The sequence below is a fragment of the Ranitomeya imitator genome, chromosome 2 (genome assembly GCF_032444005.1).
Source record: "Ranitomeya imitator isolate aRanImi1 chromosome 2, aRanImi1.pri, whole genome shotgun sequence".
Lineage (NCBI taxonomy): Eukaryota > Metazoa > Chordata > Amphibia > Anura > Dendrobatidae > Ranitomeya > Ranitomeya imitator.
The window spans coordinates 825,995,397-826,021,213 of record NC_091283.1 but is presented as its reverse complement, the minus strand read 5'-3'; the positions used below and the strand labels follow the sequence as shown (position 1 = coordinate 826,021,213).

General features: G+C 40.6%; 1 protein-coding gene across 1 annotated transcript in view; it reads right to left on the bottom strand.

Annotated features, from left to right (window-relative positions):
- The window catches only part of SFRP5 (secreted frizzled related protein 5), a 93,463-nt gene extending 69,668 nt beyond the window's left edge, over positions 1-23,795 (bottom strand). Inside the window, exon 1 of the mRNA XM_069754020.1 lies at positions 22,934-23,795. Coding sequence (XP_069610121.1) covers positions 22,934-23,441 — 508 coding nt within the window. The 5' untranslated portion in view covers positions 23,442-23,795. The remainder of the gene's footprint in view (positions 1-22,933) is intronic.
- Positions 23,796-25,817: the final 2,022 nt, after the last annotated feature.

Below are 25,817 nucleotides of genomic sequence, written 5' to 3'. Positions count from 1 at the left end.
CGCTCAGTATATGGCATCTACGCTCAGTATATGGCATCTACGCTCAGTATATGGAATCAACGCTCAGTATATGGAGTCTACGCTCAGTAAATGGCGTCGATGCTCAGTATAAGGAGTCTATGCTCAGTATATGGAGTTTACGCTCAGTATAAGGCGTTAACGCTCAGTATATGGTGTATACGCTCAGTATATGGAATCTACGCTCAGTATACGGAATCTACGCTCAGTATATGGCATCTACGCTCAGTATATGGAATCTACGCTCAGTATATGGAATCTACGCTCAGTATATGGAATCTACGCTCAGTATATGGTGTCTACCCTCAGTATATGGAATCTACGCTCAGTATATGGCATCTACGCTCAGTATATGGCATCTATGCTCAGTATATGGAATCAACGCTCAGTATATGGAGTCTACGCTCAGTATATGGCGTCGATGCTCAGTATAAGGAGTCTATGCTCAGTATATGGAGTTTACGCTCAGTATAAGGCGTTGACGCTCAGTATATGGTGTATACGCTCAGTATATGGAATCTACGCTCAGTATACGGAATCTACGCTCAGTATATGGCATCTACGCTCAGTATATGGAATCTACGCTCAGTATATGGAATCTACGCTCAGTATATGGTGTCTACCCTCAGTATATGGAATCTACGCTCAGTATATGGCATCTACGCTCAGTATATGGCATCTACGCTCAGTATATGGAATCAACGCTCAGTATATGGAGTCTACGCTCAGTAAATGGCGTCGATGCTCAGTATAAGGAGTCTACGCTCAGTATATGGTGTCTACGCTCAGTATATGGAGTCTACACTCAGTATATGGAGTCTACGCTCAGTATATGGAGTCTACGCTCAGTATATGGAGTCTACGCTCAGTATATGGCGTTGATGCTCAGTATATGGAGTCTACGCTCAGTATATGGCGTTGATGCTCAGTATAAGGAGTCTACGCTCAGTATATGGAGTCTACGCTCAGTATATGGAGTCTACGCTCAGTATAAGGCGTCGACGCTCAGTATATGGTGTCTACGTTCAGTATATGGAATCTACGCTCAGTATATGGAGTCTACGCTCAGTATATGGCATCGATGCTCAGTATAAGGAGTCTACGCTCAGTATATGGAGTCTACGCTCAGTATATGGAGTCGATGCTCAGTATAAGGAGTCTACGCTCAGTATATGGAGTCTACGCTCAGTATATGGAGTCTACGCTCAGTATATGGTGTCGATGCTCAGTATATGGAGTCTACGCTCAGTATATGGAGTCTACGCTCAGTATATGCAGTCTACGCTCAGTATATGGAGTCTACGCTCAGTATATGCAGTCTACACTCAGTATATGGAATCTACGCTCAGTATATGGAGTCTACGCTCAGTATATGGCGTCGATGCTCAGTATAAGGAGTCTACGCTCAGTATATGGAGTCTACGCTCAGTATATGGAGTCTATGCTCAGTATATGCAGTCTATGCTCAGTATATGGAGTCTACGCTCAGTATATCGTGTCTAAGCTCAGGATATGCAGTCTACGCTCAGTATATGGAGTCTACGCTCAGCATATGGAGTCTACGCTCAGTATATGGAGTCTACGCTCAGTATATGGCGTCTACGCTCAGTATATGGAGTCTACGCTCAAAATATGGCATCTACGCTCAGTATATGGAGTCTACGCTCAGTATATGGTGTCTACGCTTAGTATATGGAGTCTACGCTCAGTATATGGCGTCTACGCTCAGTATATGGAGTCTACGCTCAAAATATGGCATCTACACTCAGTATATGGAGTCTACGCTCAGTATATGGTGTCTACGCTCAGTATATGGTGTCGATGCTCAGTATATGGAGTCTACGCTCAAAATATGGCATCTACACTCAGTATATGGAGTCTACGCTTAGTATATGGAGTCTACGCTCAGTATATGGCGTCTACGCTCAGTATATGGAGTCTACGCTCAGTATATGGAGTCCACGCTCAGTATATGGCGTCGACGCTCAGTATATGGAGTCTACGCTCAGTATATCGAGTCTAAGCTCAGAATATGACATCTACGCTCAGTATATGGAATCTACGCTCAGTATATGGAGTCTACTCTCAGTATATAGAGTCTACGCTCAGTATTTGGCGTCTACGCTCAGTATCAACGCTCAGTATATGAAATCTATGCTCAGTATATGGATTCTACACTCAATATATGGTGTCTACGCTCAGTATATGGTGTCTACACTCAGTATATGGTGTCTACGCTCAGTATATGGAGTCTACGCTCAGTATATGGAGTCTACGCTCAGTATATGGCGTCTACGCTCAGTATATAGGGTCTATGCTCAGTATATGGAATCTAAGCTCAGTATATAGAGTCTACGCTCAGTATATGGAGTCCATGCTCAAAATATGGCATCTACGCTCAGTATATGGAGTCTACGCTCAGTATATGGAGTCTATGCTCAGTATATGGTGTCTACGCTCAGTATATGGAGTCTACGCTCAGTATATGGCGTCTACGCTCAGTATATGGAGTCTACGCTCAGTATATGGAATCTATGCTCAGTGTATGGAATCTACGCTCAGTTTATGGCGTCTACGCTCAGTAAATAGAGTCTACGCTCAGTAGATATGTTACACCAGACCATTAATTCACCCTCAAAGTGTTCTTACTCACTCCCAGCAAGCCTCCTTTTATTACCACACTAGTAATTAGGAGTGTACACTCAGTATATGGAGTCTACGCTCAGTAAATATGTTACAACAGATCATTAATTCACCAACAAAGGGCTAATAAACACTCCCAGCAAGGCTCCTTTCATGGCCACGCTAGTAATTAAGAGTCTGCATTCAATATATGGAATCTACGCTCAGTAAATATGTTGCATCAAATCTGGATTGTTCTACTCTGGAATCTCGGCATGAACAGGTGTGTAGGGGGCTGGCACGCATGAGCCATACTTTCCAGCCTCTTAGGCTTCTTTCACACTTCCATCGGTACGGGGCCGTCACAATGCGTCTGCGCGATGTACCGATGGACGTTGTGAAAATTAGGCACAACGTGGGCAGTGGATGCAGTTTTTCAACACATCCGCTGCCCATGGTAAAGTCCCGGGGAGGAGGAGGCGGAGTTCCGGCCGCGCATGCGCGGTAGGAAATGCAGGATCCGACGTACGAAAAAATGTTCCCTTGAATGTTTTTTCGATACGACAGTCCGCCAAAACACGAAGCATCCAGTGCACGACGGACGCGACGTATGGCCATACATCGCGATCCATCAGCAATACAAGTCTATGGGCAAAAAATGCATCCTGCGGGCAACTTTGCAGGATGCGTTTTTGCACAGAACGACGCATTGCGACGGAGGCCAAACGACGGAAGTGTGAAAGAGGCCTAAAAGGGGTACCAATAATTGGCTTCACCTAGGCCAGGGTTATTAGATACAAGACTAGGACAGTGACCTGAAGTTTATTAAAAGCTTGGCGTCATTAGCAGTGCTCTCCAGAAAAGCTAATTTCCGCATCAGTGCTCATGCATAATCTGCAGATATTTTGCAGAATGCATTGAGTAACTTTAAAATCTTTTCAAAATTGCTCAAGTCAAGTAATTTGCTCTGTTGAAGCAATTTTTTAGTTCATCAACTATTTTTATAACCTTCACAGAAGTCATTGGTAAGACTCGCGCATGTACCAGAAACTGTGCACTGACCTCTTTTCTCAAGATAGGTTCTGTCCCAGAGGTGTGGTCAGCTTCTAATTGGACATTCATGGCATATCCTGTGGATAAACTATAAATGCCCAAGATGTGAATACCCCTTTAAGGTTTGAAAAATGTCTTAGCTCAAAAAGTCTAGATGCTGTGCTACCCTTCTAAGGTAGTGGGACCTATCGACCCCTAATAGGCATCAGGACTGAGGTGCAACTGCAACCTCTTCACAACTTAACACTACACCGATGTGTAGAACTCGGCTAAAGGAAAGTTATCATAAAAAAAAAATACTTATTGTTTAAATCATATTTTTGTGTTAAATGTGTTTATTTCTTTTTGGTAATGTGTTTTATTCATATTAAAGTCTGTATTACAAATCAAAAATAGAAATCTTGCAACTTTCATTGTGTTTTTTTTAGATTCTAATTTCTTATTGTTTCAGGAAACAACACATGTACATTAGCCACAATGCTCAGACCTCGACCCTATCTGTTGTAATAAAGTGTCAAATGAGCTTGTGCAAATGTCATTATGAAGCGAGGAGCAGGTGAGCTTTGACATCACATATCATGATTGGTGAATCCTGTGTTATCAGTTGTGTATAGAAGTTTTACTAATTTTATCTTGCCTCTGATGATAAGAAGCCCGCTGAAAATTCTTTCTGGATGTACAGAAATTGAAAGTCTATGAAAGTCACTTTGGCCATTGTAAAAATTGATTACTAATTTATTTTTGTTTGTTTTTTTGGCACTGTTTCTTTCATATGACAGTTTGTATTAAAAATCCAAAATAGAAAACTTGCAATTTTTACACTTGTCACTGGGTTTTTTAGATTCTAACTTTTTAATGTTTCAGGAAACAACACAATTACATTAGCAACAATAGTCTGACCACAACCCTTTCTTTTGCATTAAAGTGTTAATGAGCATGTGAAAAGATCATTGTAAATTGAGGAGGAGGAGGAAGTGAGCTGTGACATCACCTATTGTAAATGCTGGATCCTGTGTTATCTACTGTATATAGAGGTGTTATCAGTCATTGTACAGGAGGAGGAGGTGAGCTGTGACATCACCTATTGTGAATGGTGGATCCTGTGTTATCTACTGTATACAGAGGTGATATCAGTCATTGTACAGGAGGAGGAGGTGAGCTGTGACATCACCTATTGTGAATGGTGGATTCTGTGTTATCTAGTGTATATAGAGGTGTTATCAGTCATTGTACAGGAGGAGGAGATGAGCTGTGACATCACCTATTGTGAATGGTGGATTCTGTGTTATCTAGTGGATATAGAGGTGTTATCAGTCATTGTACAGGAGGAGGAGGTGAGCTGTGACATCATCTATTGTGAATGATGGATCCTGTGTTATCTACCTCCATTGTACAGGAGGAGGAGGTGAGCTGTGACATCACCTATTGTGATTGGTGGATCCTGTTATCTACTGTATATAGAGGTGTTATCAGTCATTGTACAGGAGGAGGTGAGCTGTGACATCACCTATTGTGAATGGTGGATCCTGTGTTATCTACTGTATATAGAGGTGTTATCAGTCATTGTACAGGAGGAGGTGAGCTGTGACATCACCTATTGTGATTGGTTGAGTCTGTGTTGTCAGCTGGGTATAGACGTTTTATTTGCCATTGTAATCTGGTCTCTGATGATAAAAAGCCTGCTGTAAACTCTTAAAAGTACAGAAAATATGAGTATAAAAAGTCCTTGTAGCTAATTTAACCTCTTAACCTCCGGAGCTTTTTTCGGTTTTGCATTTTCTTTTTTCGCTCCCCTCCTTCCCAGAGCTATAACTTTTTAATTTTTCCATCAATATGGTCATGTGAGGGGTTATTTTTCGCGGGACGAGTTGTACTTTTGAATGACACCATTGGTTTTACCATGTTGTGTACTAGAAAACGGGAAAAAATTACAAGTGCGGTGAAATTGCAAAAAAGTGCAATCCTACACTTGTTTTTTGTTTGGCTTTTTTGCTAGGTTAACTACATGCTAAAACTGACCATTATGTAATGCCATTATGATGCTCTGGGTCATTATGAGTTCACAGACACCAAACATGTTTAGTTTTTTTTTATCTAAGTGGTAAAAAAAATTCAAAACTTTGCTTAAAAAATAAATTGCGCAATTTTTTGGGACTAGCTGATGTTTTTTGGTGCAGATACGTTCTTTTGATCGCCCATTATTGTATTTTACCGCAATGTCATGGCGACCAAAAATGTATTGATCTTTTTTCTCCCTACACCGTTTAGCGATCAGGTTAGTTCATTTTTCTATCGATAGATCGGGCGATTCTGAATGCGGCGATTCCAAATATGTGTAGGTTTGATTTTTTTTTATTGTTTTATTTAGAATGGGGCGAAAGTGGGGTGATTTGAACTTTTATATTTTTTTATTTTTATATTTTAAAAAACATTTTTTTTTATTTTTGCCATGCTTCAATAGCCTCTATGGGAGGCTAGAAGCTGGCATAGCCTGATCAGCTCTGCTACATAGCAGCGATTCTCAGATCGCCCCTATGTAGCTGAATTACAGCATTGCTATGAGCGCCGACCACAGAGTGGCGCTCACAGCAATCCGGGCATCAACAACCATAAAGGTCTGCAGGAGACCTCTGGTTGTTATGCCAACGCACCGATGACCTCCAATTACGTGACGGGGGTTAGTGGTGCGCGCACTTTCGGTCCGATGGCCGGGAGCGCTTATTAAGCGGTTGACAGCAGCATTTAGCTAGTTAATAGCTGCGGGTGGATCGCGATTCCACCCGCCGCTATTGCGGGCACATGTCAGCTGTTCAAAACATACATTGCTATGAGCGCTGACCACAGGGTGGCGCTCACAGCAATCCGGCATCAACAACCATAGAGGTCTTCAGGAGACCTCTGGTTGTTATGCCACCGCACCGCTGACCCCCGATCACGTGATGGGGGCAACCAATGCGGTTGACAGCAGCATTTAGCTAGTTAATAGCTGCGGGTGGATCGCGATTCCACCCTCCGCTATTGCGGGCACATGTCAGCTGTTCAAAACAGCTGACATGTTCCGGGCTTTGATGTGGCCTCACCGCCGGACCCCACCTCAAAGTGGGGGACACTGCCATTGGACATACTTTTCCGTCCGATGGCAGAAAGGGGTTAAAAATTACAAGATTACTAATTTAGTTTTTTGTTTGTTTTTTTAATAAAGATTGAAATAAGAAAATGTAAAGGATGTTGTTTTTTTTTAAGTATGATACCTGATATAAAGAAAGATTCATTTTCATATGATGGCTTCTCTTTAGAAATTGTATTTGAGAAATGCAGATATATATTTTTTAATGCAATTGTGCTGTCTTTTTCTTCCATAAAATGCACCGAGAAGACTTTTATTGAGCACAGCGCCATATTTGCTATCCCAAAACTATCCCTAGTTGTAAAAAATGATCCCTCTCTGATGAACCCATCACATCTAGTGATCAGTTATAGGGGATCACAGCAACAACTATTCAATTTCCCTGCAGCACCGCCACAGGACAAATGATGTATTACACATACGTATTGCCTCTTGGACTAGTCATTGAGCAGATGACGAGCAGATCTGTCTTTGTTCAGGAAACTTAATTAGCGCCAAAGTTATCCAATGCAAATGAAATGTTCCTTACACTCCTGGGTGTCTCTAGAGCAGTGTTCTCTAAGTCCGGTCCTCAAGAGCCACCAACAGGTCATGTTTTCAGGATTTCCTTAGTATTGAACAGGTGATTGAATGCTTGCCTGTCCAGGTGATGCAATTATCGCCTGTGCAATACTAAGGAAATCCTGAAAACACGACCTGTTGGTGGCTCTTGAGGACTGGAGTTCGGGAACACTGCTCTAGAGCATAATAAACATAGGTTAAAAAAAATATTACCACTGAGCAGTACTGACACTGCCCCCCGTCTGGTCCTCTGTGCAGCTTCCTACAGTATTGCGACCCCAAAGTCCTCTTCGGTTCTTCAAACATCTTAACCCGGTGTCGGGATGCCATCATCATCCAGCACCTCTCTCAACCCAATATATGAAATCAGAGGCATACAGCGCCGAGTGAAGACCCCCAAATTGCCAAAAAGGACCTCACATGCACAAAAATTGTACCCAAAAGCTATGGCAATCTTGCATTTTTTTCCCAGCTTCACCACACTTGGAATTTTTCCAATTTTGCCAAATTTTCCAAAAATTGCCAAAGAGGACCGGATGGGAAGCTGTGACTGTGGGAAGGGTGAAGTGAGGGTTCTTTTTTTGGTTTTGTTTATCGCTTCTTTTTTGGACCATCTTCAAATTAGAAAATTTGCTTGCGGACACGAAGCAAATCACAAAAAATTTAGATTGTGGAGAATCTGAATTTCTTGTAAAATCCAAGGCAAATTCAAATAGCCTTGAACCGATTTGCTCACCCTACCAGTCATCCGAAACCGGAATCTCGAGGGATAATTTTCTCTAAAACGCCCTAGAGTTTTCAGTGTAAACCACTCCCGACTGCAATAACCCAATGTCTAATTCATGCTGCCCGTGGTTCGTGCCGCCTGCATCTGCTGTCGGGTTTCTTTTATCATTCATATGTGTTGAATTTATTCTTTATCAAATTCAATTTCCTAGCAGGACTCCGAATTCAGCTTTCAATGTGAATTGAGAAGAAAAAAAACTGAACAGAAGAAAAATAATAGCATATTTACTACTTTAAATCTCGAAAGTTTGTACGTTGTTATGCCAAAAGTGATTTTCTTTAAGAAACAAAAAAATGGATCCGTTGCTATTGTGTCGCATCTACGTACAAAAGACCGTCATTAACTGCAGATAATAAGTCATTGTAGGTCAGCCATTCACTGAACGCTAATGACTGGGAGACACATCAGGGTGATAAGCAGATGCCCCCGAGGTTCCTACTTTCAGGTCTTCGTCTTGTATTGTTTGTATGGTGAAGTCATTGTTTCTGTTTTTGTTTTGAGCCGGAATTTGGTGGATTCTTCTATTATTGTATCACCAATTAACTTCCTATGAGTCACCGAAACGCAGTGGGAGCTATTCAGAGAGGTTTTTATTCTACGCGCAATGATGTCGCTAATGACAATTAGTGCGTGGAGAATAACGAACTGTTGATGGGATTGATCTTCCCTTTAACTTCTGTGATTTCAGCTTCCTGGAGCTTCACATTGTTTAATGTAAGTCTAATCACCTTAATTAATGAAGGACGGGGAAGTGGAGAGACTGAAGAATGACTTGGCAATGCTCACTGCGGTCAATGCGGGGTAGACTTTATATTAAGGTGTAGAGGATTTTAACCGCTTCACACAGCTGGTGGCGTATCAGCATCACCATGTGATCGACAGATGCCCATCGGTGGCAACAAATGAGAGAAAGCACCAATGCCTACCATTTTATGCTTAAAGTTTAAGATAGTTTTCATAAATAGCCTTTAGTTAGTAGTTTTGACCAGTAGAAGACAAGTTCCTGAGACCCTCATGATGACTCGAAAAAAGAGGCTCATGTGTTCAACTTAACCTCTTAACATCCGATGACGGATATATCCGATATTGAACGCCTCCCCCTGTTTGGTGCGGGCTCCGTCGATGAGCCCGCACCTTTTCTGGCACATCAGATCAGCTGTCATGTGCCCCTAACAGCCGTGGGTGGAATTACGATCCGCCTGCAGCTGTTACCATGTTAAATGCCGCTATCAAACTCGGACAGCGGCATTTAACATGCACGCGCAGGAAGCACGTCATTAATGCCGCACATTGGCGCCCATGTCACATGACAGTGGATCGCCAACAGGTTGGCATGACAACCCGGGGTCTGCAGGAGACCCCTGTGGTTGTCATAGCTGGATAGCTATGAGCACCGCCCAGAGGTTGGCACTCATAGCAAATGAACATTTCTGCCTCATAGAGCAGAAAGGCAAGGGGACCCCTATATCCCCAAAGGCAAGGGGACCCCTATATCCCCAAAGGCAAGGGGACCCGTAAACTTTCTGCTAAGCTCCTTCACCACTTTACACAAGCTTGAGAATAATCTGCCCCTTTTTTAAGTGATCAGTGGTGGTCTAATCGGAAAAACATCAAAACAATGGCTACAACATTTCAAAACTTTATAAGTTTATTGACCCTTTCCACCCTTCCCTCCTCAGCTAATTTACATTTTTGCGCTTTTTTTTCCATCCCCTTCTTTCATGAACCACAACTTTTTTGTTGTTGTCCCATCTACATAGTCATATAACAGGTTGTTTTTGTGGGACGAGTTGCAGTTTTGAATGACGCCATTCATATCACCATTCAATGTACTAAAAGTAGGAGAAAAAAAAGTTGGAAAAATTCCCAGTGTGGTGAAATTGGGAAAAAAAAATGCAACATTGCCATGGTTTTTGGGGGGTTTTGTTTTTATGATGTACATAGTGAGATAAAAATTACTCTGAATCGTGGGATTCTTCTCGTCAGTACGATTACAAAAATACAAAACTTGAATTGACTTTTATTTTAATTCAGTAAAGAAATTTGTTTTTGAAATTTGTAAAAAAAAATTTTTTTGATTTGTGTCACCATTCTATGAAACCCATAAGATTTTTGCTTTGCCATCGATAGAAGGCTTGTTTTTTGAATGAGCTGATGGTTTTCCTATTAGAATTTTGTGGCTATATATGCCATTTTTATCTGTTTTATTGCATTTTATTTAGGGAGGAGTAGCGATCAAAAAAATAAAAAAAACACATTTGTGGCAGTTTGAATTTTTTATTGTTGCTTCATTTTTAGCAATCAGGTTAGTTAACATTATATTTTGATAGATCAGACTATTATGAATGCGGCAATACCGAATATGTTTATTTTTTAAAATTTCTTTATTTCCAAAGGGGGAACAGTGGGATAGATTTGAACTTTTTTTTTAAACTTTTTTTTAAATTTTTTACTTTATTCTTTTGTCCCTAATTGTCCTATCGCTTATACCATATATCACAGCATGGCAGTATATAGTATAAAACTTGGTCTTTTTGAAGATCAGCATAGAGCTGATCCTCGGAGGAGTACCAACATGACATTGATGGGCACCTGCTGAAAGTAGTAATTACCGATGAGTGAGCATGCTCAGATAAGGCGAGTGAGCATGCTCGTGTGCTAACCGAGTGTCTTCGGAGTGCTAGAAAAATATGTTCGAGTTCCTGCGGCTGCATGTCTGTTCGACACATGCAGGGACTGTCTAACAAACAGGAAATCCCTGCATATGTTGCAGCTATCAAACAGCCATGAGGCATGCAGCCGGGAAACCTTCAACTGCAGGGACCCGAACATATTTTTCTAGCACTCCGAAGACACTCGGTTAGCACCAGAGCATGCTCCGATGACACCTTATCCGAGCACGTTCACTCATCACTAATAGTAATCCATCGGCACTCCGTGGCGACCTGATAGAAGCCGGAAAGAGCCACGTTTTACTAAAATGTCACTATAAAAACAATTTCCCAACTTGAAAATTCCATAAAAGTTTGCAATCCAAATCAGAACCACATATAGCATAAATACCTCCTATCAAAGCAAAAAAATAAATCTCAAGTCATCTTGCTCCACGCATCTCAAGATATTTCAAATCAAGAGCAAAGGTAAGGAAAGTTCTGTATCACTTATTGTCAAAGGCTAAGACCACACGGTGCATCCGAGGAACAAAAGCGTGCGTCACGGATGCAAATCTCTTGGCAAAAGCACACTCCGCTCACTGGAGCCTATATGATTATTTAATTGAAGCATATGAAATTTCCATGGGTTGGTCTATAGGGAATGTTCTGTTCTGCTGGGGTGGAGGAAATGGAAGACATGTCATGATATATTTGTTATTGTACTTTATCTGTGCATATGTTTCGCTTCCAGCAAAGGTCTCTCCGGATGAGAAAAAATGCACGATTCAGGCCCATTTGCAATAAAAGTGTAAATATTCAAGGCTTGTCAGATTCCTCCTGACACCGGGGACCTGCGGCAGCATCCTTTACATCTCACCCGCGCTCCCAGAGGTCGGATGTTTAGGAAGAGGAATACAGATAGGGAGGTGAAGCGGCTTCCGTGGGGAAGGTCCGGAAATATTTATCTGTTGCTAATAAAGGGAGAACTGGATTCTCCGAGAGACCGAGGAAGTTCTTACATGTTCTCCAGGCACACAGAGCAATATAATGCGAAATCCCCGAGGTCTCCCAGAGGGCTGAACATCTCTAATGTGAACTGATGCTGACGACCTGTCATTCTAATGTGCCGGCTCTGGCGCTGCCGCCATCTGTGCAGAACCTGCAGATATTTCGTAATGGAGCAACTTTCACCGTTAATTGAGGATCACACACCTCAACTACTTCATGATCCGTCGTGTTATTCAGTATCAACCCCATCGTGCCACAGACAGAAAAGTTCACGTCCAAGAGCCAAAAGAAAGAAATCTGGCAAAACACTTTGATGAATTGGGCGAGCCCTATATGTTTTCTTTCTTTCTCTCTCTTTCTTTCCAATCTATATATATATACAGTTAGGGCCAGTAATATTTGGACAGTGACACAATTTTCGCGAGTTGGGCTCTGCATGCCACCACATTGGATTTGAAATGAAACCTCTACAACAGAATTCAAGTGCAGATTGTAACGTTTAATTTGAAGGGTTGAACAAAAATATCTGATAGAAAATGTAGGAATTGTACACATTTCTTTACAAACACTCCACATTTTAGGAGGTCAAAAGTAATTGGACAAATAAACATAACCCAAACAAAATATTTTTATTTTCAATATTTTGTTGCAAATCCTTTGGAGGCAATCACTGCCTTAAGTCTGGAACCCATGGACATCACCAAACGCTGGGTTTCCTCCTTCTTAATGCTTTGCCAGGCCTTTACAGCCGCAGCCTTCAGGTCTTGCTTGTTTGTGGGTCTTTCCGTCTTAAGTCTGGATTTGAGCAAGTGAAATGCATGCTCAATTGGGTTTAGATCTGGAGATTGACTTGGCCATTGCAGAATGTTCCACTTTTTGGCACTCATGAACTCCTGGGTAGCTTTGGCTGTATGCTTGGGGTCATTGTCCATCTGTACTATGAAGCGCCGTCCAATCAACTTTGCAGCATTTGGCTGAATCTGGGCTGAAAGTATATCCCGGTACACTTCAGAATTCATCCGGCTACTCTTGTCTGCTCTTATGTCATCAATAAACACAAGTGACCCAGTGCCATTGAAAGCCATGCATGCCCATGCCATCACGTTGCCTCCACCATGTTTTACAGAGGATGTGGTGTGCCTTGGATCATGTGCCGTTCGCTTTCTTCTCCAAACTTTTTTCTTCCCATCATTCTGGTACAGGTTGATCTTTGTCTCATCTGTCCATAGAATACTTTTCCAGAACTGAGCTGGCTTCTTGAGGTGTTTTTCTGCAAATTTAACTCTGGCCTGTCTATTTTTGGTATCCACTGTATCTATGTATCTATCTATCTATCTATCTATCTTTTATCTATCTTTATTATTTTTCTCTTTGTTTTCTTCTCAGCAAAATGCTTATTTTTTTGTGTGGATGTGATGATTTGAGCAAAATGCTTTTGCGCATACAAAAGATCATCGTCCTCAGCAGCACATTGTCTTGTGTAAACATTTCTTGCCCTACTGAGAACAATGGCAGCCTAATTGCACTGATCTCTTATGGTACCGTTACACTTAACGATTTACCAACGATCACGACCAGCGATACGACCTGGCCGTGATCGATGTTTCGTCGTTGTGTGGTCGCTGGAGAGCTGTCACACAGACAGCTCTCCAGCGACCAACGATGCCGAAGTCCCTGGGTAACCAGGGTAAACATCGGGTTACTAAGCGCAGGGCCACGCTTAGTAACCCGATGTTTACCCTGGTTACCATTGCAAATGTGAAAAAAAAAAAACACTACATACTCACATTCCAGTGTCTGTCACGTCCCTCGCCATCAGCTTCCCGCACTGACTGTGAGGGCCGGCCATAAAGCAGAGCACAGCGGTGACGTCACCGCTGTGCTTTACGGCCGGCGCTCAAAGTCAGTGCGGGAAGCTGAAGGCGAGGGACGTGACAGACACTGGAATGTGAGTATGTAGTGTTTTTTTTTTCACATTTACAATGGTAACCAGGGTAAACATCGGGTTACTAAGCACGGCCCTGCGCTTAGTAACCCGATATTTACCCTGGTTACCAGTGAACACATCGCTGGATCGGCGTCACACACGCCGATCCAGCGATGTCAGCGGGTGATCCAGCGACCAAAAAAAAGGTCCTGATCATTCCCCAGTGACCAACGATCTCCCAGCAGGGGCCTGATCGTTGGTCGCTGTCACGCATAACGATTTTGTTAATGATATCGCTGCTACGTCACAAAAAGCAACGATATCGTTAAAGAAATCATTCAGTGCGGCAGTCGTTAATGCCGCAGGTTGGGTGTAAATAGACAATAATGTGAATATATCATTGTACAGCTGTAAGTGGTGCACAAGTGGGAGCCCAACCCGTGAATAATATAAATATATAACTTGGCACTCAACTTTTGTCTAATTTGACGATTTTTAATGCAGTCCAGCAAAAATAAACAATGTTTCGGTCCTCACCGGACCTTCATCAGGAACGTTGCTATGGTGGGAATAACCACTGTGTACTTGCGAGTACTATAGTGGGTCCGTGACCGTGTATAGAGCCGAAAATTCCCAGGTAAGGCAAAAGGTCACCGTATTAGCCGGTCTGTTAGGGAGTATAGATGTACGCTATAAGGCCCCAAGGTTTCTCTATGTAACGGGTTCACCCATTGGTGATTCAGTGGGCGGCGTGACGATCTCTCCAACGCGGCATCCACCGCTTGTTGTGTCTACACACTATTACACACGGAGGGAGCGTCTTCACCCAGGCACCAGATCTCTACCAGTTCCTTGGGACACATTATAAAGTAATACGGTGACCTTTTGCCCTACCTGGGAGTTTTCGGCTCTATACACGGTCACGGACCCACTATAGTACCCGCAAGTACACAGTGGTTATTCCCACCATAGCAACTGTCCAGATGAAGGTCCGGTGAGGACTGAAACGTTGTTTATTTTTGCTGGACTGCATTAATAATCTTCAAATTAAACAAAAGTTGAGTGCCAAGTTATATATTTATATTAAAGGGAACCTGTCACCCCGTTTTTTGAGATTGAGCTATAAATACTGTTAAATAGGGCCTGCGCTGTGTGTTCCTATAGTGTATGTAGTGTACCCCGATTCCCCACCTATGCTGAGATATAACTTACCAAAGTCGCCGTTTTCGCCTGTCAATCAGGCTGGTCAGGTCGGGAGGGCGTGGTGACATCGCTGGTTCTTCCTCAGCTTTACGTTGGTGGCGTAGTGGCGTAGTGGTGAAGACACAGCGCCCGATCTGCGCTGTAATCCCTTGCATCGGTGGGGGCGGCCATCTTCCTGGGGCCGCGCGTGCGCAGATCGAGTGCTCTGCTGCACGGGGCTTCAGGAAAATGGCCGCGGGATGCCGCGCGTGCGCATTAGAGATCGCGGCGGCCATTTTCCCAAAGCCGAGATGCAAACTCGGCTTTGGGAAAATGGCCGCCGCGATCTCTAATGCGCACGCGCGGAATCCCGCGGCCATTTTCCTGAAGCCCCGTGCAGCAGAGCACTCGATCTGCGCACGCGCGGCCCCAGGAAGATGGCCGCCCCCACCGATGCAAGGGATTACAGCGCAGATCGCGCGCTGTGTCTTCACCACTACGCCACTACGCCACCAACGTAAAGCTGAGGAAGAACCAGCGATGTCACCACGCCCTCCCGACCTGACCAGCCTGATTGACAGGCGAAAACGGCGACTTTGGTAAGTTATATCTCAGCATAGGTGGGGAATCGGGGTACACTACATACACTATAGGAACACACAGCGCAGGCCCTATTTAACAGTATTTATAGCTCAATCTCAAAAAACGGGGTGACAGGTTCCCTTTAAATAGACAATAAGACTGGACTTTCCAACATCTGTCTGGTCTATAATCACCAAACCAGTGAATATTGATTTATGCTATTACATATTGCCTTGTGATGTAACATTTTGTATCTTAGTGGCCTCTCCTGTATCTGATCATCTGTTTTCCTTGGTGCATTGTGTGTCATGGTAGGAGACATAAGTAACACCACCATTCCTGCTGAAAACGTTCCTACCATTGCTTAGTGAATACATGACCCTTACCGTGCCCTCTGACTCTCGTGAACCCGGGGAGTATTTGCAGAACATGTGGACCGATTTTCTGTTCTGCATACATCTAAGACTGGTGCTCAACTCCACAAACTTGTGTGGAATGAGGCTATATCACACTGCAGGATTAGTGGAGGTCCCAATGATAAAACACCCACCATGCACTTGTTATCATCTATCCTTTGGATAACTTTTCATGTTGGTGATATCCCTTTAATGGATCCTACGCTGGAGTGGCATACACTGTTTTTCTTGCACAATGCTTCCAGCTTTGCTGGGCGGTTGGCTATGTTGCCTCTGTGCAGCAAAAACATAGGTAGCAAAAGACTAAACCGTTCCCTTTTTATAGTCTGTGCTGTCCCAAAGATTGGACCATCAAAATCATAAATGAGGGCACTTTAGGGGTGCAGCCAGATGGCCATATAAATTGGACCACAATGTTCGGACTGGTCGGCAGGTCTCCCGATCCAACTTCATGTCACGCTGCAACTCTGCAGGTAAATGCAAATTCCACTAGGTGGCAGCAGAGTGGAGAGAGGACAGAAATCCTGTTCAGAGCAGACCAGCAGAACTGCAGCGAGGCTACCACCAGGTGGCAGCAGAATAGTCAAACAAGCCGGATCGATACCAGAGAGTAGCGTAGTACCAAGGGGAAAATCACACACAGAGTCAGAGGATCGCCAAGAGGTCAATACCAGTCCGAAGCAGAAATACCAGAAGTAAGAGGCAGAATCAGGTCAGAGCCAAACCCGAGTTGAGTATCCGGGAATCCAGACACGAAGGGAAAAGACAGAGTCGGGGTAGGGAGAGATGAATGAACACAAGGGCAAAGTCAGCTAAACACAGCAGGACAAATCAGGGTTTCACCAGAGTCAGCTACTCATGCCGTAAGCAGGAAGTATAACTGACACTGCCTACATGATGCAGCGCAGAGAAATAGCAGATCTTAAACCACAACGAGGCAGAAAGTTAACACCTGACAAGACCAGACTGGGGAAAGGAGAGACAAAACCCAAAACCCGTTCGGATCATGACAGCATCTCTATGCTGCTGTCATGCTCGGCTTGGTAGAGCCGCTAACCAGTCCGTGCACTACGTTCCGATCTTTGTTCCATTTATACTGCCATCTGACCGCACTCTAAGGGATAGGGAAACAGGAAAATCCATTTGTAGGTTGTTAAGGAAACCTATGGCTGTTAATTTAGGCAATGAATAGTACATAAAAGGATAAAAAATCAATAACATTTTCTCAATAACAGAAAAATTGCAAATTGTATCCATTTTAGATGATGATAAAAAAACCCTTTAATGATCCCTGGTAGATGTAGGATTATTAGATATTCTGGATTATCGAACAGCACTCGGAAAGTATAAGTATAAAACTCATATGTAAGGGTAGGGAACCTATAGATGGAAGGCCCAGATTAAATCTGATGCTATAACTTGAACTTACTCTGTGAGGTTTATATTGGCGATACCCCTCTAAAGAATATAATCACTAAATTGTACAGGATCTGCCACCCAATAAAGAAACATATTATTATGTGTTCACAAATTCAACAGTGACTAAGGTGTGACATGGGCTACAAATGAAGCAGAGCAGGAACATGGGATACCAATGCTGCAGAGCTGGAGGAACATGGGCTACAGATGTAGCATAGCTGGAGGAACATGGGCTACAGATGCAGCAGAGCTGGAGGGACATGTGTTACTGGTTCAGCAGAGCGGAAGGAACATGGGCTACAGATGTAGCATAGCTGGAGGAACATGGGCTACAGATGCAGCAGAGCTGGAGGGACATGTGTTACTGGTTCAGCAGAGCGGAAGGAACATGGGCTACAGATGTAGCATAGCTGGAGGAACATGGGCTACAGATGCAGCAGAGCTGGAGGGACATGTGTTACTGGTTCAGCAGAGCGGAAGGAACATGTGCTGCAGATGTTGCAGAGCTGGAGGAATATGTGCTACAGATGATGCAGAGCTGGAAAAACATGTGCTACAGATGTTGCAGAGCTGGTGGGTCATGGGCTACTGGTGCAACAGAGCTGGAGGGACATGTGTTAGAGATGTAGCAGAAGTGAAGGAACATGTGCTACAGATGTAGCTAGAGCTGGAGGGACATGTTTTACTGGTTCAGCAGAGCGGAAGGAACATGTGCTGCAGATGTTGCAGAGCTGGAGGAATATGTGCTACAGATGATGCAGAGCTGGAAAAACATGTGCTACAGATGTTGCAGAGCTGGTGGGTCATGGGCTACTGGTGCAACAGAGCTGGAGGGACATGTGTTAGAGATGTAGCAGAAGTGAAGGAACATGTGCTACAGATGCAGCAGAGCTGAGGTCCTGTTAAAGGGAATCTGTCAGGAGGATTTAGCTATGTAATCTTAGAGCTGCATGAGGCAAAGACCCTGATTCCAGGGATGTGTCAGTTACTTTGTTGAGTGCTGCAGTTTCAATACAATTAGTATTACATCAACATTAGATTACTACTACAGGACTAGGTGTTTTGTGCAGGCTAGTCCAACTAATCTTTGTAACCCCGCCCTCAACACTGATTAGCAGCTTGATGACAGTGTACACAGGAAGCTGCCAATTGTGTGGGCGGGGTTATACAGCGCTCAGCATTCTGAGCACTGCTGCATCTACAGCAGGGAAAAATGTGATTCCTGCCAAACTACAGCAAGCAGACCAGTAAGTGACACATCACTGGAATCAGGATCTCTGTCCTAACTAACACCGTACTGCTCTCAGATTACATAGCAAAACATTTAGAGATAAACATATAAGGATTGTTTGATCATTTGATTGATCGATAGCACAGTACATCTCTTTATCTAAAATCAGTTTCAGTAATTTATACAATCAACACTAAGGAAAATACTGTTAGTGTCATCTGCCCCTCCAGAATCTGCGATGTACAGTCGTTATTGCCCCGATGCAGTAGAGCTTAATGTGTGACAGAACTGGGCAGCTGGTATCAGCAGTCCTATGTAAAATACCTAATTTTGATATCAACATGAATTATGTCATTTCTGCATTGGATTATTTTTAATTTATTATATTATTTGTTTTTTTCTTTGTTACTTTAGCAGTTTTCTTTATTGTTGATCTCTTTTTCATTTACCTGAGATAAATCTTTATAAAACTGTAACAAAAAAATTATACAAGTAAATAAAATAGCCGCTAAAAGAATTAATTATTTAGAATCTAGAAATTAATTTTGTTTAAATTACAAATAATGATTTGTAATTATTATATACACCAGCAATTCTAGAGATCACTTTACACATGTATGTTTTCATGTAATTTTTTTTTGTTTTTTTTTTCATTTTAAGCCCATGTTCCCATGAAGCCTACATGCTGCGTTTTTTTTTTTCTGCCACTTTTTTTGAGCCTAAAACTCATGCCCACTGTGTGCTTAAAGACTGAAGAACTCTGATTTTTTTGGTGCATTTTTTCCAAATAAATCTCTATGTGGAGCCTGAAAAAAATTCATTTTTAAAAAAATGCAATTGCGTTAAGTGCCGAATCCCAGCATTTATGCACTAAAAAACTCTCTTAAAAGATGTTTTAGCCAATCTACAAGAAGAACTTATCTAAAAGGGGGAAAGTGAATTAAAAATGCAGCAATAAGCTAATAATCAGAGCAGATTTTTGTTGCTTATTTTGCTGCAGTTGGAAAAATTGCAAGTGGGGACAAGGTCTAATGTAGATATTTTGTTGTATTTTTTTGGGGAAAAAAATGACAATAATTTTTTAATATATATTGTGCTGAAAACCTACAAAAATCTAAGATAAAAATACCCTTGGGCATCATTTATACATGTGGCCCATAAATGGAAAAAGTGGGGGTGAGTAACCCCTATGACTATCATTAAAAAACACAAAAAATTACATTTTTCCAAAACAAGGGGAAAGTTATCCTTAATTTAATGCCCAGTTCTGTGACATAGTCTCTGGGATACTGCATGTAATATCCCATACTGTTGCATGTAGGTTTTTTTTACCAATAATCAAAAAAAAAGTCATGACAAGGTTAATGTAAAAAATTGCCAAGTCTAAATCTGCATTGCAAGATCAATTATTTAGTTGTAACATACTAGAAATTCAAATCTAAACATTAAAAAAAAAAAAAAAAAATTAAAAGCACAAATTTTCATCACCAAAATTCAAATTTCCAATTTTTTTTTTTTCTTTAAATTAATGTGCGGAAGGAAAATATGCTTTGCCATTTGGGTCATAGCCAACATCTATACACAAAAGGTCAACCCCCAAAATGCCCATTCTCACCCATCCTTATAATGTGAACTTTGAGCGTAGAACCCAAAGTATCTCTTATCTCCTCTAGTCTCTATATTTTCTTTAATTCCAAAACAATTTTTTTTATTTGTCTTCAAAAAGTTCTTAAAATTCGTGTACGGTAATTCGTTTTCAATGTCAGATCTTATTTTTTTTTTTTTCCTAAGATCTTTCCAACATTTTGGGAGAGTATGACGTCACTACAAGAATTGCTCATATTTACAATTTTGACTCTTGTGTTCTCATTCTGTAAAACTCCAATATGTTCTACTCACAGGAGTCTCCTGGGAACTGTCTGCGTTCTTATCTGTCCAGCAAATAATACCACCTCTGGAATGCAGGCTTTTTCTTTACATTTTTCGATGATTTTTTTTCAAGTTTTAACCATGTGTAATCTTTACCACATAGTACTGTCTTTCTTGTAAAAAAAAGTAGAAATGACTTTAAAAATATTAATTAAAAAAAAAAAAAAATATATATATATATATATATATATATATACATATATATATATATATATGTTTTAAATGTATGTAATCCTTACCACACAGTAATCCCTTTTGTAAAAAATAGTAAAAAATAACTACAAATATATATATATATATATATATTTTTAACGTTTTAACCATATGTAGCCCCAACTACATAGTGCTATCCTTCTTGTAAAAAAGTTAAAATAACTAAAAATATATATATATTTTTTTTTAAGTTTTAACCGTATGTAGTTCATGCTACATAGTACTGTCCTTCTTGTAAAAAAGTAAAAAATAGCTAAATATATATATATATATATATATTAAAGTTTTAACCATATGTAATTCTTACTACATAGCACCGCCCTTCTTGTAAAAAAAATAACAAAAAATATAATTTTTATGTTTTTATGATTTTTTAAAATTATTATCATGTGTAACCTTTACTACATCGTACTGTCTTTCTTGTAAAAAAAAAAGTTAAAACAATACTAAAAATATATATTTTTAATATTTCAATTCTTTTTTAAGTTTTATCCATCTGTAACCCAAACTCCTTTTTGTAAAGAAAAAAAAGTAAAAAAATTATATTTTTATATTTTTCATTTTTTTAAGTTTTAACCACATGTAATCCTTACTACATAGTACTATCCTTATAAATAAATAAATAAAACTGTTTATATATATTCAATTATTTAAAAATGTATATTTTGTTGTTTGTTTAAAAAAAATGCTTCTGATTTTGGCAAAAAAAAAAAAGAATTGTTTTGCATTGCCTGTGGGAAATTCTAGGGTAAATGCTTAAGGCTATAAGGACTAAACATTGATGGAAATGATTTCCATTGGGTATGAGCCCAAACTAGTGGTAATGCTGACATAATTTCTTATTTGTCTGTGGCTTCTATGATCCTGGAGCTCAACAACTAATCATCTACTTACATGGACTCAAACCTGTGGCTTCCCAGCTGTTGCGAAACTTCCACAATTGGTGAGCCACAGGTTGGGCACCACTTACTGGAACCTTGGCAGGAAAAGTTTTTAAGGGGATTACAAAGACATCATCTCACACCTGATTTTGGGAATATTCATAGGGCAGTTCATTTTTTTATGCCCCACATGCCCCCACAAATACACAAGACAAAGTAGACTTGGATAATTTTAGTTGACGAAAAAAGAACAAGGGTGATAATACAATTTTTGAATGTTTTTCCAGGACACCTTTCTTACCACCATTTTTCCATTGGTGATAAGTCGTGTTAGATATTGACCCAATGGACTAGTTCCCGCAAGGTAAATCTTATAATATTTGCCTTCTTGGCTGCAGTTCCAATAGATATAGTCAACATGGACATGATAAATCCCCGCCAACACATAAGACTAATGTCAGATATCAACGGGTTCAGCCGACGGTCTAATGTGAATGGCAGCCTTAGACAATTTATTATATTGATCCGGCATGTCCGATTTTGGACATGTGATCATATTGTCTCCCGTAGATAAGCCACCGAATGAACGCCCATGTCTACAGGACAGTCAACCGAGATGGCTGCCAAACCAACGATCATTACAACCACCATTGAGCCGACAGCTATCTAATGTGTATGAAGGGCTTCATCCAGAATTCAAATATGATCATAACTTTTTTTTGTTGCATTTTTATAGTTTTTGCTAATTAGATAAAGAATAAATGTTAGTTTTTAAAAGAGGGTTCAAGGGGAAAAGTGAAATTATTCAGTGACGACAAACCTTTAACGGGGTATCCAAAAAAACATCACCTATCCACAGGATCAACTTTGTGCCCCAACTTTCAGTTAAACAGAGGTCACAATTTTGATTCCGATGGAAGAAAAAGTCACTGATTAGATAGAATTCCGAACCTCCTTGAGGGTCTCGATTGGCCATTTTGGTGTTTTTGATGTTAAGAATAGCTTAGTCGGACATACAAAGTACAAGGCCTCTAACAGAAGCCTAAGAAACTCTACTAAAAAAAATTGGTTTGTTAGTATAATTTTGAATCCTTCATAGATGTTATCCCCAAATTTACATTTTTAATTACTAGACACAAAGTTGACCACATTTAACATATTTTTCCCATTGGTTCCCTCCATTTACTCCAATTTCCGACCACAATGTGATTAGGTTATTGACTTCCCATAACTTTGGCCGTAAAGAATGCTCAAGAGGGAAGTTTAGGGACAAGTGCCGACGGGAAAACTTTGTAAAGCATTGGTTAGATATAAATGAATTACCTGATGGTTGAGTCACTTGCTTGGTGCCATATTGCACAGTGATACAGAGATCATTATCGAGAGGAAATTTATTACAGTTCAGCATCTCTGGCCAAGGAAAACCATACGACTCCATGACTGGTGCACAACTGTCACGCACAACCTCGCACAGCGACCGGCATGGGTAAATGGGTCTCTCCAAGCAAATTGGTGCAAATAGGGAGCACAAGAAGAGTTGAGTATCTCTATGACATCTCTTTGCCAACAATGGAACCCAACTACTGGCTTGTTGCTTTACTTCAGGCATGGTCTCGTGATCCAGTAAATTAGGAAGTCTCATCTTCTTATAGCCAACATTATGGCAGAGATGAAGATCTTGGGGAATGTCCACACATTTGCTCTGCTTGGTGTAGAATCGTCCATTTTGAAAATTGTCCGATTGCCAGCTGTAATAATCATATTCTTCCGCAGAACTCCAGAGGATGAACCCAAAGTTTAGAAGGGCCACAACGTTCCAATGGAAATGCATGACTGCCGAACGAGTGGCCAAAGGTCCTTCAAGACTTAGTCATGAAACGCCCCAAGACACTTTACCTTCTCTTCAACTTTCTTCTAGTAAAAGTGCATTAAGTACAAAAAAGAAAACAAAAAAAGTAAAAGTTCTTCTTCCTTAGAGCCGGAAACACTTTCTATTCTTACTCTGTGACTTTCTCCCTTGCCAGGTTCTGTGCAGCTGCAAATAGAGAAAGGTAGAGAGAGAAAGAGAGTTAGGAGGAGAGAGAGAGAGAGAGAGAGAGAGACCGCTGGAGCTTGTAGGCTGCTCCAGAAGTGAATTCAAAGTCAGTGCTTGTTTGCCTGCTTCCAAAATCCTTACCCAGTTCAGGGAATCTTAGCACCACCCACCTCTAATCTTTTAAGTGAGCCCTGAAGGATTAGCCAGAAGTCAGTGTACAGTGGCCAAGCCTCCGCCTGCTGCCTGGACTCTGGTGACCGTCCTACAAGAGGCTCCTTCTGTGCAGCTGCGGAATACGGACTCCATAGGGAGCACGGAAAGCCTTTACTTCTTCTCTGGGGACTTTCACCTATAGGCACCATGTTCCCTATATGTCCTCCATCATTGTAGTGCTGGGAACTGCAGTGCATGCAACTCTCTGCTGGGCCATTCTCTACTGCACCAGCTATTATCTATCTATCTATCTATCTATCTATCTATCTATCTATCTATATACGTATCTTTCTATATAATATCTATCTATCTATCATCTATCTATCATCTACAGTATATATATATATATATTATCTATATATCTATCTATTATCTATCTATCTATCTATATACGTATCTATCTATCTATCTATTATCTATCTATCTATATACATATCTATCTATCTATCTATCTATCATCTATCTGTCTATCTATCATCTATCTCTCTATCTATTATCTATCTATCTATCATCTATATATATCTATTATCTGTCTATCTATCTATCTATCTATCTATTATCTGTCTATCTATCTATCTATCTATCTATCTATCTATCTATCTATCATCTATATATATCTATTATCTGTCTATCTATCTATCTACGTATCTATCTATCTAATATCTATCTATCTATATACGTATCTATCTATCTATTATCTATATATCTATCTATCTATTATCTATCTATCTATCTATCATCTATATATATATTATCTATTTATATATCTATCATCTATCTATTATCTATATATCTGTTATCTATCTATCTATATACGTATCTATTATCTATCTATTATCTATATATACGTATCTATCTATCTATCTATCTATCTATCTATCTATCTATCTATCTATTTATTACCTATCTATTTATCTATATATCTATTAACTATCTATTATCTATCTATCTATCTATCTATCTATCTATCTATTACCTATCTATTTATCTATCTATCTCTATCTATTATCTATCTATCTATAATCTATATATTATCTATCTCAAATCTATCTATCATCTATCTATTATCGATCTATCATCTATCTATCGATGTCTATCTATCTATTATCTATCTATCTATCTATATATCATCTAACTATCTTTATAGTAACTATTATCTATATATTTTCTATCTTCTATCTATCTATCAATCATCTACCTATTATCTATCTATCTATCTATCTATCTATCTATCTATCTATCTATCTATCTATCTATCTATCTATCTATCTATTATCTATTAATCTATCATCTATCTATAGATTATCTATCTATCTATAGATTATCTATCTATCTATCTATCTATCTATCTATCTATCTATCTTACCTTCTGTGGGAGGAATCATCAGGACATCCACCCAACATACCCCCAATGCAGGTTGTGGTATAAATATGCCTTCTTTCCTATTGTCCATTGTCCATGATAAATCCATAGAATGTACCTGATGATGTTCCATATATTTGCTCTTCTTCATAGTGAGATACTTGGTGCACCAGAGCTTGGCACCTCTAAGCCCAGACATTGGTGTCTTCTGTACCTAGACCCCATCTCTCTTTGGACCTGTCAGGTCATTGTAGTCTATGTGTCCCTCTATAAGGTGAAAGCATAGACATCAATGCATCATATGTCACTTGTAACACACAACATCAGCATATATGAAAACATTGGGCATAAGTAACTACAGTCCCCAGGGAAATGCTTGGACCTGAGGATGCAGATAAAATTGAAGGTGGCATTAGCCCCTTGTTGGCACCCTATATCTTTGTGCCCGGCCACCCCTTTTCCCTTGCAACTGCAAACATTGCTTCATTTATAGGAAAGATAATAGGTCAACAGAAAGGAGTAAAGTTGGGTCCTTTACTGGTGGTGGTTGATATCATCGGGCCATCTTTGTTAGAGGTCCATGCAGTGCTTCTTGA